Here is a 14,393-nt window from a genome sequence, read left to right on the forward strand (position 1 = left end):
GTAAGATGGTATGATCCTGTTTCTTGAGCTTATCTTGGGCTTTTCAGAACAGTTTTAGACTTCAAAGACAGCTAGCAGACCGGAAGTTGGATGAAAAATGCAACTTGTGCTTGAATTCTCCAATATAGAAGATCCCATATAGAGTACTAAATCCAGTACAGCTGCTTCACCTGGAAAGGAAGTTCTGGTTTCTGAAAGGTAGACAAAGACGTGAGAGGTCAAACATTACATTGTCAATGAAAGGGAATGGGAATTTGAAAGAAAACGACTGGCCTGTATTTTCATGATTTTTTTCCTGCCTTTTCCCCACAAATCTTCCCCTTATATCCAGAAACTTACTAATGTAATCAGTGATTGAGACTCCACAGCCTTTTAAGATAGAAAATTCCAATAATTCTCCTCCCTAGTGGCCTAACTCTGATCCCTAGTTCTGGAATCCTTAACTGAGGAAACCTAGTCCCTGTGCCCACCCCTGCCACACATTTTCATAACTCTCAGCTGCAGCTGCAATTACTTCTGGTCAAGTTTATTGTAATATTCACAAGTATGGTGAGGTGAAAACAACACTCACTTGCAGTCATATTAAATTCTAGCAACACACAAAACATAAATTATATCAGTGAAGAAAAAAATGAAGTCTGTACAAAAATTGACGTTAGTGCAAAAAAAGAGACAAGTCCATGATAATAGCAGAGGTGGTCCACAGTGTTCCATTTCTGATGTATTACCTAATGCTATTGTAATTTGTCTGAGCAAATAGGTACAACAAAATGGCTTACTAGCCCATTTCAAAGGGCACTTGAGGCAAACAATTAAACTGTGCATATTTCTTACTCCTTAAACTGTTAATATTCTATAAGCTCAGACTCCAAATATGGCAATGTGTACAACGTCAATAAAAAACACAATTACATCTCTCCAAACAGTTATTGGCTACCATAATAATTAATCATTCCTTCTCTCATTGATCTTCAATTTAGTCTTTGGAATAATAATCACTTTGAAATGAGATAATTTTTTGGAAAAATGTCATTTCTGATGTACAAACTCTTAGGACCAAAGCATACCTATATTAAATACCATGCCATGAGCTTTCAGTCAAATACTGTATAACAAGCTTGGAGAAATGAAAAACTTTCAATGACAAATAGACATTATCTTTAAAAGCCAGAAAGCATCAATCCATGCTTGCAAAACCTGCATAATCCACACTCTACAACCTCTCAGCGGATGAGGATTACATCACTTTTCAGAGACCCAGTTGAGCTAAACTTGAACAATTATCTCACTGCACTGAACCAAACAGCACTCCTTCACCACGTGCACATTTACCTGATTTCAAGAATTTTGAAGATCTGTTGGGAATCAGGGTCATGTGAGAATTACAGTAAATAATCCGAAGAAAATCTTTTACACAGCACAAGGTTAAAATATCCCTTAGTCACTTTCAGCCTCCACAGTTCAAATAATACAGCATCAGTCTCTGGACTTTCTTACTCTCAGGGCCAATCCTCTTAATCCCTGCCTAAGCACCCACTGTTCATCCGTGATTTCTTCCTTTTCCATCTGTCGGTCTTAAATCAACAATTCCTACATTAGACAGTATAATGCAGACAATAAAGGATTTATATCTTACTAACTTAAGATTTTTTGCCACAATTAAAAAGTTGAGCTATTAGAGCACTAATCGCCAGCAGTTACGCCTACACATTATCTCCCACTTTACTGACCCAACTCATTTTAAAACTTACTTGCTTTTCATTTCCATGGCATCCTCCAATAGCCCACGACTTATAAGTGTGGTGATGAAGCTTGAATAAGCAGCTGAGCTAAGTAGCATACCCTTATTTTCAGCCTCCTCAAAAACTTTATGGGCTTCTAGCAAAATGAAAAGAACATTCATTAAAGTTGAATTGAATAAGAGTATGGCTTTTTGCTAAAAACACTTACCAGTCCCCTAAAAGAATTAAAATTACTTTTTAACAACTTAATAGAAAGCTACCAGGCTTCTTCAGACATTAGTCACCTTCAATGCAGACAGTTTATTTGTAATTTATGAACACCATCATCATAATAATCATAAAAAATGATTATAGTTTTTAGTATTTAAAATTAGCCAGCGCTGTCATTGTTAAAAGCATGTAAAAAAATTCAAAGAGATAACACATTGATCTGAAGGCAACATTATTCCTACAAGGATGAGCTCCTCGAAAACATACAGGTGCGGAACCGTACAAAAGCGTCTTTTATTCAAGTTGTTTCCATGACACTAAAATTTCATTTCAGAACAATATCCCACTCTCAGCACCAATCTTAATACAGGTACTGGTATCCCTATTAGAGCAACAATAATTGCTGATAACTGCAATTATAAGACCCTAAGACATCGGTGCAGAATTAAGCCATTCGACCGATCAAATCTGCTCCATTTCATCATGGCTGATCCATTTCTCTCTCAGCCCCAATCTCCTGCCTTCTCCCCATATACCTTCATGACCTGACTAATCAAGAATCTATCAACCTTTGCTTTAAATAAACTCAATTACTTGGCCTCCAAAGCTGCCTGTGGCAACGAATTCCACAGATTCACCATTCTCCGGCTAAAGAAATTTCTCATCTCCATTCTAAGTGGAGATCTCTTTATTCTGAGGCTGAGTCCTCTGGTCTTAGACTCCCCCATGATAGGAAACATCCTCTCCAAATCTCTTCTATCAAAGCCTTTCAATGTTTGATAGGTTTCAATAAGGTCACCCCTCATTCTTCTGAATGCCAGTGAGTACAGGCCCAGAGACATCAAAAGCTCCTCATATGGTAAGCCGTTCAATCCCAGAATCATTTTTATGAACCTCCTTTGAATCCTCTCGAATGTCAGCACATCCCTTCTTAGATAAGCTGATCACAATACTCCAAATGAGGTCTCATCATCATCTTATAGAGCCCTAACACCACATCCTTGCACTTTCACTGTTCCATTTTAGTGTAACCACACTACATCCTCTCTCCCCATTTAATGCTCATTTAAGTATACCCCATTCCAATACAGTGGATTCCAGTTAACTGGGCCATTAGTTAATCAGAGTATCTGCTTAAAGAACAAAAATTAATCGGGAAAATAGCCAGAATTCTCTATGTTTATTTAGAACATTATGCTGCTTAATTGAGATAGGAGATTGATGCATAACAGTTTCTAACTAATGTCAGTCATGTGGATTGTGTGGCTGCCAACACTATACCATACTTAGAGGGAACAATTTTTTAAAATATCCTCAGTTGTGGGTGCTTGTGTTCAAAAAGCAGTGATATTTGCCATTGATATTTGGCAAGAAATAAGCAGCAGCACAATTCTGAACTGTTTTGCTCACTACAGTTTTAAGCACTCAGGCTTGGAGGCAACAGAAACAGCTGGGAATAAGAATGAAACAATTTGAAGGTTATCAATAATTATCTTGAATGTTACAATGAAAAAGATTTGGAGGATGTCTAAAGCATTGTACGAAGGCAGTCCAATATCTGTACTGGGTGACTACACTGATTTTGTTCATATGCATTAATCAACAGAGCATGGCAGTGGCAAATCATTCTGTCGATAACTAACAAATAAGCTTTATAGTAGTGTTTTGTATTTCATTTAAGTGTATAAATTCTTACTCAGTTTAATGTTAGTTTGCCTTATTAATACCTTTTCAACTACTTCAATGGAATTTCAGCTAACTGGGCCAAAATGCACCTGATGAGTTGCAATTAACCAGAATTTGGGCCGAGGGCGAAAAGATTCTATGTCAGAGAGAGCTGAATGAAATAAGATTTGGAATGGTGAGGTACAACACTAAGTAATGTTGGGAATTATTTGCATTCATACAGCACATTTTTGAGAACCCAGGATGTCTTGAAGTATTTCACTGACAATCAAATGCTTTTTAGGCATCAGTTTTGTAACTTAAAAGTACATGGGAGCCTTTGTACACAACAATGTCTTGCCAACAGCAGGAGATAATTAAAACATATAATTTGATGTTTTTGATGCTGAAAACACAATTGCTCTTGAATAATATCACAGGACGTTTTACATTTACCCAAGGGGGCAGGCAGTTTGATCACCTGAGAGATGACATCTGAAATACCTGTTCTGAAATATCAGCCAAGACTATCTGCTCAAATCCTTGAGTAATGTCTTCAACCATCCAATCGTCACATCCAAGTGCTCTCAGTGAGCTCAATATGATATTTATTAAGTGTACATGTATACCAAGAAAAGGCAATAAAATTCATTAAAAAGCCTTTCAAGTGAGTTGAGGCAACTGCTAAATTCTGCACTAAGTAAACATGAGGTAAAAGCCACATAAGTCTCATGAAAGGAAATAAATGCTTCAGATTTATTAATCCTAAATATACCACAACTAAAAATGGAGACTCTAGGACAATACATAATCTGTGCAGATACAAAATTTCACTGAAAATATTCTGTTGTCTAAAATATAACCAGTTCAATCCTGACTGGGAGAAAGGAAAAAGCCTTAAAAAAAACATAATAATTTCATTTTTAAAGATTTAACACAGATTTCAAACAAAAATAACTTCAGGAAAAGAAAGCTTAACTGGATTTCTCTAATTACAAGCAAACTTCTAACACTCAAGGTCTCTGCACTTGAGTAGCAGATTGCTCCATCTTGATGAGCTCTCAGAAACACTAGATGTCTCCATTTGAAAATAACATTCGTATTCTCCTCCTCAGAAATAATTTGTATCATAAAATTACATTTTGCTATCACAGAAGCCTTTCAGCTCAAGACTTTTGAAAGAGCTGCCCAATTTAATCCCACATCCCAGTTTACCCGAAAGTTTAAACTTGATGAAGAGCAACCTTTTGAAAGTTCCTATAAAAAATAGTTCCAACACTTTTGAAATAGCAAATTCTAGAATTTACAAAAGTCAGTAACAAGTGGTGTGGGAATATTTATTGATCATCCAATTAAGTATTGAAGAAAGGCTGAATTAGAGAACTAAATTATTAAGTCACAATGGCATTGCAATTATGGCCTCAGTCATAGCCAATTTCATTTTATTTAAGAACAAGAGGCCTATTAGAAAAGCAAATAAATATTAAAGGATAAGCATTAAATGCTGGAAACTGAGTGGGTCAGATAGTATTTGTAGAGAAAGAAACAGGAGTTAACGTGTCAGAGGCTAACCTGATATATTAACATATCATAACAGAAAACCGAACTAAAACAGGTTTCCCTCTTTGCTGATCCTACTCAACCTACTGAGTATTTCCTAAAATGCTCTGTCATTTCAGATTTACCAAATGCACAGAAAAAATAGAAAAATCATTTAAATTTCTAAGTACGTTTGCCAGGTGTGACCATGGAGTAATTGACACAAACAAGCAGGACAAGCAACACACACAAAAAGCTGCAGGAACTCCGTAGAACAGGCGACATCTCGGAAAAGAGTACAGTTTCAGGCTGAAACCTTTCAGCAGGACTGGGAAAAAAAGCTAAGGAGTAGATTTAAAAAGTGGGGGGGGGGGATGGAGAGAGAGAAACACAAGGTGAGAAGTGAAACCTGGAGGGGGACGGATGAAGTAAAGAGCTGGGAAAGAGATGGAAGAAAGAAAAGGGGGGGAGGAATACCAGAGGGAGTTGATGGTTGGGCAAGGAGATAAGGTGAGAGAGAGAAATTGTGAAGATGGGGACATTACCGGGTCAATGTTCATGCCATCAGGTTGGAGGCTACGCAAACAGAATACAAAGTGCTGTTTCTCCAACCTAAGTGTGGCCTCATCACAACAGTGGAGGACATGGATGGACATATTGGAACGGAAATTGGAAGTAGAATTAAAATGGGTGGCCAATGGGAGATCCCACTTTTTCTGGTGGACGGAATATAGGTGTTCAGCCAAGTGATCTCCCAATCCAAGTCAGGTCTCACTGATATACAGGTGGTCACACCAGGAGCACCAAACACAGTATATGTCCCCAACAGACTCACATATGAAATCTCTCCTCACCTGGAAGGACTGTTTAGAGCCTTGAATGGTAGTGAGGGAGGAGGTGTACAGGTAGGTGTAGCACTTGTTCCACTTGCAAGGATAAGTGCCAGGAGGGAGATCAGTTGGGAGGGACAAATGGACAAGGGAGTCGGGTAGGGAACGATCCCTGCGGAAAGCAGAAAGTGGGGGGTGGGAGGAAGATGAGCTTGGTGGTGGGATCCTGTTGGAGGTGGCGGAAGTTTTGGAGAATCACGTGCTGGACACAGCAGCTGGTGGAGTGGTCAGTGAGGACACGAGGAACCCTATCCTTGGTAACGTGACAGGAGGATGGGGTAAGAGCAGATGTGCATGAAATGGAAGAGCAGTTTAAGGGCAGTGTTGATGGTGGAGGAAGGGGAGACCCCTCCTTTGAAAAAGGAGGACATCCAATTCATTCTAAAATGAAAAGCTTCATCCTGAAAGCAAGTGCGATGAAGATGGAGGAACTGAGAGGAGGGGATGGCATTTTTACAGGATGGGATGAGGTATAATCCAGGTAGCCGTGAGAGTCCGTGGGTTTATAATAGACATCGGTAGATAAGCTGCCTTTGGTGGTAGACATCAGTGGATAAGCTGTCACAGGATGGGCTACATTTTCTCTATAATACAATTTTCTTCTTTCATGTCCTAAAGGTGGTAGAGACCAGACTTGAAGCTTGTATTCACCCATGTTGTATTCCTAATTCAATACAGGTCTACAAGTCAAAGATTTTGTTGGGCTAATAGCCAAATTCCAAGGAAAACATTACCTTCTGTAATTTAGCCAAATTTAAACATTTTCAAATTTTCTATTACAGACAGGAAACACAACCAAAAAAACAAGAATACAATGAACAGGACAAGGTAACCAGGCCCCACCACTCAGTATGATCATGGCTGATCTGTGCTGGCCTCATCACCAGTTTCTCATAGCCCTCAATTCCTCAATCTTTTAAATATTTATCTATTGCTACCTTAAATATATCTTCTGATATGCCCTCCAATATCCTTAGGAGCAGTGAATTCCAGACATTCACTACCCAAAAATTTTTTAACACACCTATTTTAAATAATCAGTCTCTTATTTTATAGCTTCGTCCCTTGTTCATGACTCTCCCACCAATGAAAACATCTCAACATGCAACCTGTCAAGTCCCTCTGGGAACTTTTACATCTGACTAATATCCCTGATTCTTCTGTTCCCTCAATACAGGCTCAAACCGTTCAGCTACACTTGGAAGGACTAACCTACCTGAGGAAAATAGGCTGGTGGAATCTTTTGGACTGCTTCCAAAGCATTTATATTTGTAGGTCAGGAGACTAAAACTATTCACAGAATTCCAGGTGCACCCTCACCAACACTCTTTACAACTATAACAAATCTAACATTTTCTTCAATTACAATCAATTTTCAAAAAAAGGCAAAACATAATTTCATAATTTTCTTTATTACTTGTTAACATTTTTGTGTTTAATGCACTAAAATACACGCTTCCCTCTGAACCTAGCCCAATTGCAGTCACTCTCCATTTGGATAATTATCCATCTTTCGGTTCCTCCAATGGAAATGCAAATCCTCACACTTTCAAACTTCATTTGCTATGTTTTCACCCAACTACTTAATCCATCAACACCCTGTTACAGAATCACAGTATCTTCATTCCGATTGCCTATGTTCATATCAGCAGTTGAAACCTTTAAATATTTGCTTCAAAATGTATTTGAAAATATCAATTTGGATTTAAAAACTTATTGCAAACTGTACCTTGAATATTATTCTTCTTGGAAAGTATGAGCAGTCTGCGTTGATAGTCACTGGCAGAGCCAGCAGGTATATCAGGAATTCTTGCATTTTGACCAACAGAAGTTGAAGTGGTTGCTGTGGCATCCTCATACCATGTCTGAGTAACAATTATAATATGTTGCATTTATTAAATACAGAAAACAGCTTCAGACACATTAATCAAAGTAAACACCACTGGCTCTCACTTTTCACTCCATTCAACAGGTACCCTCTGTTTATCTATGAATTTCATAGATAGTTTCAATCTATCTATTGCATGATTGATCGAGCCATACATTGATGAGCCCATGGTCCCATCATTGCACAGTATTAACTAAATCAACAGTTATCTTCTAACCCTTAGGGCAACAGGATTTGGAAATCAAGAACATATTAATGGTTTCCTTTTTGTGATTCATGCACTTGAACATATATATCCCTCCAAACAGCCGACAAATAGATAAGCTTATCATTCGTAAGATTAACTCATCCTTCAAGTTAGCTAATTTCTAAACAACTTTAAACCCTTAGAGATCCTGCCCATTTATGCCGGGAAGCAGAATTTAAAATTGGCATATTAAAATTGTCCGTATGCTCTAAAATATTGTAAACAATTAACAGACAACAGATTATGTAGCTTTCTTCAAGAAAATTGTTGTGAAAGTGCAGGAAACAAGCTCAAACAACATTATTCAATAAACCAAGACTGAATACAAAGAATGCAAATTTTAAATGTAATTTGAACAAAATTTAAAAATGGCTAAGCATAACCAGATAATGACAGAATTACAAAGAAAAACTAAAATAAATCCAACAAAGGAGTGTTAGTCAAACCACAAACAGCAAAAAAAAAGAGAAATAGTTAAAGGTTTTAAGTTCATGTAGCATACAACTAAAAGCAAACACTGGAACCCATGTACAGTTCTGAAGAAGGATCCCGGCCTGAAACATCAACTCTTTACTCTTTTCCATAGATGCTGAGGTCCTCCCGTATTTCATGCATTGGATTCTAAAATATCTTTTACTATTTTGGATTAAGAATCCAAACATTTAAACTACAATAATAACAGAAGACATATGGACTGGTGAGTTTTAACCTAACAAATAAAGACAGAGAAAGATATGAAATGCAAAAAAAAGTACTTAAAAATATTACACACAGAATGCTGGAGGAATTTAGCAGGTAAGGCAGCTCTATGGAGAGGAATGCATGTGCTGCATATGCAGAATCTCTTCATGTTTATTATTTAAAACATCATAAAGCATCAGCAGCTGATACCAAAACCGCATTCAGATTACGAGATAGTCATCGAGCAATTGACAAGCCCTTTCACCCATGCCAACCCAGCTAGTCCCAATTTCCTGAATTCAGCCCATATCCCTCCAAGCCCGACCCCTCCATGTACTGATCCAATTGTTTCTTGAAAGATACTATTGTACCTGCCTCAATCACTTCCTCTGGTAGCTCATTCCAAATACTTAACACTGTGTGAAAAAGCTGTGACCTTGATGCCTTTAAATCTTTCCACTTTCATCCTAATTCAATGCCTTCTACTTTTGGACTCCACGATACTGGGGAAAAGACTGTAACCTTCCAGCTTATCCATGCCTCTTGTAACGTCGGACACTTCATTGCTCATTCTCCGACATCCCAAGCAATAAAGACGTACCCTGGCTAACATCTCGCTAGAATTCAGGCCCTCTGGTCCTGGTTACATCCTCAAATTTTTCCTGCTCTTTTTCATATCATAGGGTGACCAAACAGTTTACAGTACTCCAAGTGGTGCCTCATCAAAGAATTATATAACTGCAACATAATATCCCAAAATTTATACTCCATGCCCTGACTAAGATCAGCATGCTAAAACAACTTTGTCACCACCCAATCTACCTGAAAGTGGAATTTTTAATGAGATTCCACTGTTCCAATACATTCCCTAGTGCCCTAACAATCATAGTACCAATGTTGATTTGACTTTCCAAAACACATCACCCCACAGTTATCAGTATTAAAATCTACTTGCCACTCCTCAGTCTACTTTGCTAAGTGATCAAGATCCCCCTGTTATCTACAATAACCTTTACTTCTCCCACCTGTACTTTCCCAGCTTCTTACTTCATTCCCACTCCCCCACCCACCTATCTTCCCCCTCACCTGGACTCCAATATCACCTACATCGCTTCTCTCCCACTTTCTCATTCTGGCTCCTTCCCCCTTCCTCTCGAGTCCAAAGGAAGGTTCTTAGTCCAAAGCATCAAATGTTTATTCATTCCAGAGATAGTGCCTGACTTGCCAAGTTCCTCCAGTACTGCGTGTGTGTGTTGCTCAAGATTTCCAGCGTCTGCAGAATCTCGTGTAATATTGGCTGTTTTTGTCTTCCATTACCTTTATCTGAACTGCTTCACAGTCCCGACAGCTTTTACTTTCCTTTGATGTATTTCCTTTTTCAAACTGCTAACACTGATTCCTCAACCACTTCACTTCTTCAAAAACTTATTCCCTTGGCATATCTTGACATTAACCAACAACAAACCATCCATTCGTTTCTCACCTTCTCTGTTACACAAATCTAATGTTTTCTCTCCTCACTAATCCTGACGAAGGATCTTTGATAAGAAATGTTAAATCTATTTCTCTTTCCACAGATATTGACTAAATGTTCAAGGATTTTCTATCATTAGTTTACACAAAGAATAAGGTGGATAAATTTTTGAGATTATTCCTAAATGTTGCTTCCAAAACACCCAAAACAGAAAAAAACTTAACATATGGTACAAACCCTCCTTAATCCATTATTTCAAAGAGTAAGCTACTGTATATATCTCACAGTCGACCTAATATTCAGGTATGTAGATAAGCAACCATTCAACTCTTGATCATCCTACCAGAAGTACTTCATTTTTCATTTGGAAGCTTACTTCACTTGTAGGTACTTTTCTCCCCAGAAATTAACTATTAGTACTGTCTGAAATCATGTGCAACATCATTTATGGAACGAGTGGAAAATTATGTTGATTTAGCACTTGGTAAGGAAATCAGAAGCAACACAAAGGGAAGAAAATAGAATCTGGTGGGATATGTCAAAAAGTGAGATATTCTAAAAAGTATATATACTAATGATAAAAGAGTAGAGAATTACATATCCAAGTTATTGATGCGTGGCCCTCAATGATATTTTGTGAGATTAAGCCTGGCATGAAATGAAGGGGACTAGAGGACTGTTTGGCCTTCTGCAGTTCCTGGTTGGTGCTTGAACAGTTAACAGCAAATATACATTTTGGTTAGATTTTGGCTAACATTAAAGAAAGCAACGTAAGTTTAAAATGGTTACCTCAGGAACTTCAAATGGAATTTCTTGACCGTTCCTACGGAGTATATCAGCAAGTATTCGGAGCGTTCGCTCTCGGGGGATCACATTTTCCTCTTGCATTTTGGTCCATGTTGCATCAGCTTTTCGCCAGTCATTATCATCCTCTGTTTAAAATAAAAAAACATGCTTAATGGTATAAAAGTTCAGATCTCGAGTGAATAGGTAGTGAGATGGGACAGCAACATGAAATTATAATCAAATGATTTGAAAGTATTTCATTCCACAACCTCTGAAATCAAGAATGCAGTCAACCAGTCCAAGAATCACATCATGTGCAAAAGCCAGGTAATGGTGGTTTACAGAAGCAGAGAAGACAAATTCATACTTTGAAAATACCGTAACATAGAGATTTTAAACTCCCGATGAATAGTTATTAATCAGATCAGACTACTCCTTTCACAAACAAGAGAAAATCTGCAGAAGCTAAAAATCAGAGTGTAACACCCTGTTTAATATTTCACTGTTAATGTTGCAGGGTATTTCATTTAATGCTTTTCTGTAGAAGCAGAGTGTTCTGCTGGTAGTGATTGGGTTACTGTTAAAGATAAAGGGTTGTGATGCTCAAGCTTAGGAATGTAGTGTCATTTAACCAGGATGGTAGAAATGGGAGAAGGTTCTAGAGAATGCTGAACAGAGATGTTTTGTGATGGACTTTGAGGTGGGTCGGGGTCTTTTCAGCAAGAGACAGAGAGAAGCTCAAGAAAACCGGCTGTAGGGTTCAATCCAACAGGAATGCATGATTCAATGGAGTAAAAGAGGGAAATCCCTCCTGGTGATCAGTAAATAGGTACATCAGACACATCAGCTTTTAGAAAATCTGTGCTCCAACCTGTGCACATTTGGCTGTTTTAATTAGGATGGGCCTTTGATTCCCCCCCCCACACTTTTTTTTCTTTAATAACGGTTTGGTTAAGTAAACATTAATAAGTGTACTTTCTTTATAATTGTATGCAGTTACTTCTTGCCGGACGGGCTATGGCATGGAAGCAGTAATTACACAGTATTCACACAGATCGAGGAGAGTCAGCCCAACCTCCCGAATATAGTGGGGCCCAAGTCATATCAACCCGAGACGTATGGAGTTTGAAAAAGGTGGTTTGCTCACCTCCAAGTCCAGTGGCTGTTAGCCAGGAGCTAACGAGCCACATCTCTAGAGACGTTTGGTAAAAAGGAGTTTCACAAGCAACACACACACACACAAAATGCTGGAGAAACTCAGCAGGCCATGCAGCATCTATAGAAAAGAATACGGCCGACATTTCGGGCTGAAACCCTTCATCAGGACTGGAGAAACAAAAGATGAGGATCCAGAGTTAAAAGGTGGGAGGTGGGGGGGCCGGTGGTAAAGCAAGGAGCTGGGAAGTTGATTGGTTAAAAAGATACAGGGCTGGAGAAGAGGGAATCTGATAGGCCATCAGAGGACAGAAGGCCATGGAAGAAAGAAAAGGGGAGGTGACAGGTGGGTAAAGAGGTAAGGTGAGAGGGGGAAAAGGGAATGGAGAATGGTGAAGGTGGGGGCATTACTGGAAGTTTAAGAAATCTATGTTCATGCTATCAGGTTGGAGGCTACCCAGACGGAATATAAGGTGTTGATCCTCCAACCTGAGTGTGGCCTCTTTGCAACAGTAGAGAAGGCCCTGGACTGACGTGTCAGAATGGGAATGGAATTAAAATGGGTGGCCACTGGGAGATCCCACTTTTTCCTGGTGGATGGAACGCAGGTGCTCGGTGAAACGGTCTCCCAATCTGCGTTGTGTCTCACCGATATACAGGAGGCCTCACCGGGAGCACCTGAAACAGTAGATGACCCTAACAGACTTACAGGTGAAGTGTCGCCTCACCTGGTAGGAGAGTTTGGAGCCCTGAATGGTAGTGAGGTGTAGCAGTTGTTCTACTTGCAAGTTTAAGTGCCAGGAGGAAGATCAGTGGGGAGGGATGAGTGGACGAGGGAGTCAAGTAGGGAATGATCTCTGCAGAAAGCAGAAAGAGGGGTGGGAAGAGACATGCTTGGTGGTGGAACCACATGAAGGTGGCGGAAATTTTGGAGAATTATGTGCTGGATGTGGAGGCTCGGGTAGTACGTGAGGACAAGAAGAACCCTGTCCCTGGTGGGGTGGCAAGGGAACAGGGTGAGGGCAGTGTTGACAGTGAAGTCCGTTGAAGGGTAAAAAGGAAATATCACTTATTTTGTTATGGTCAATTTTGAAAGAGAGCCATTTGAAAACATTATATCAAAACATGTTTTGATTGCCATTTTTGAGACTACTGTGCATTGATTCAATCGTGCTTCAATGTGGCATACACAGGCAGAAGCTGGGAATAAAACTGGCATCATACAGGAACTCTCCAGCAAATACATTACAGCATGTTCAGCCATCAGATTTCTGATTAACCTTTCAACAGCAAACAAAAAAAATCCGCAAAATGTTAAAGCGAAAATTCTTGCCTCCTACCTGGTCATTATTGCTCTGCTGTTTGATGCAAGTAAAGTGATTGCTGATTATCCTACATCACAACAGTGATTACACTTCAAAAGCACTTCACTAACTGTAAAGCACTTTGGTATATTCTCAAAGGAATTTAAAAACTAAGTACCTCAGTATTTGATGCTAGAATTTATTCCATAATTCACGATTTTTGTTCAGTAATGAGCTGATGCCAGCCCCAAAGACTACATTTGGAACCTTGCTTTGAAATGGCAGGAAAGGGACAGCCTTAAATTAGGAAGCGCCAAATTTCAAAAAGTTACAACTATTTTAAAAAAATTCTCCCAATTAATAAAAATAGATTAAAAGCTGGATACATAATTCACCAGAAAATAGAGTAATATAGCACAGGAACAGCTGGATCTTGCCAAGCCCATCTTTCCAATGACAACTTCCTCCAGTAGTACATTACAGACTTCTTTTCAATCTCGTCCTGCTCATTCTGTATCTGTGCCCTGTACAATATTGGACTTCCCTGGGGGGGGGAGGGGGGGGGAAGGGGAGGGGGGGGAACTATGACAGTCCATCTTATCCATACCACTCACAATTTTTCAACTTTTGTGAGGTAATCCTTCACTCTCCTGTAATCCGGGGCCATAAAGCTACAAGATATGGGAGCACAACTGGACCATTTGGCCTATCGATTCAGCTCCATCATTTCATCATGACTGATTTAATTTTCCTCTCAGCCCCAATCTCCAGCCTTCACCCTGTATCCCTTCATGCCCTGACCAATCAAGAAT

General features: G+C 39.1%; 1 protein-coding gene across 2 annotated transcripts in view; it reads right to left on the reverse strand.

Annotated features, from left to right (window-relative positions):
• The window catches only part of lrpprc (leucine-rich pentatricopeptide repeat containing), a 135,607-nt gene that overhangs the window by 19,265 nt on the left and 101,949 nt on the right, over positions 1 to 14,393 (reverse strand). For both annotated transcript variants that reach the window (XM_059985716.1, XM_059985717.1), the window contains exons 28-30: positions 11,126 to 11,268; positions 7,776 to 7,911; positions 1,752 to 1,878 (exon numbers count right to left, since the gene is read on the reverse strand). In XM_059985716.1, the coding sequence (XP_059841699.1) occupies positions 1,752 to 1,878; positions 7,776 to 7,911; positions 11,126 to 11,268 (406 nt within the window). The remainder of the gene's footprint in view (positions 1 to 1,751; positions 1,879 to 7,775; positions 7,912 to 11,125; positions 11,269 to 14,393) is intronic.

Source organism: Hypanus sabinus, chromosome 12, assembly GCF_030144855.1.
Source record: "Hypanus sabinus isolate sHypSab1 chromosome 12, sHypSab1.hap1, whole genome shotgun sequence".
In the NCBI taxonomy this organism is placed as follows: domain Eukaryota; kingdom Metazoa; phylum Chordata; class Chondrichthyes; order Myliobatiformes; family Dasyatidae; genus Hypanus; species Hypanus sabinus.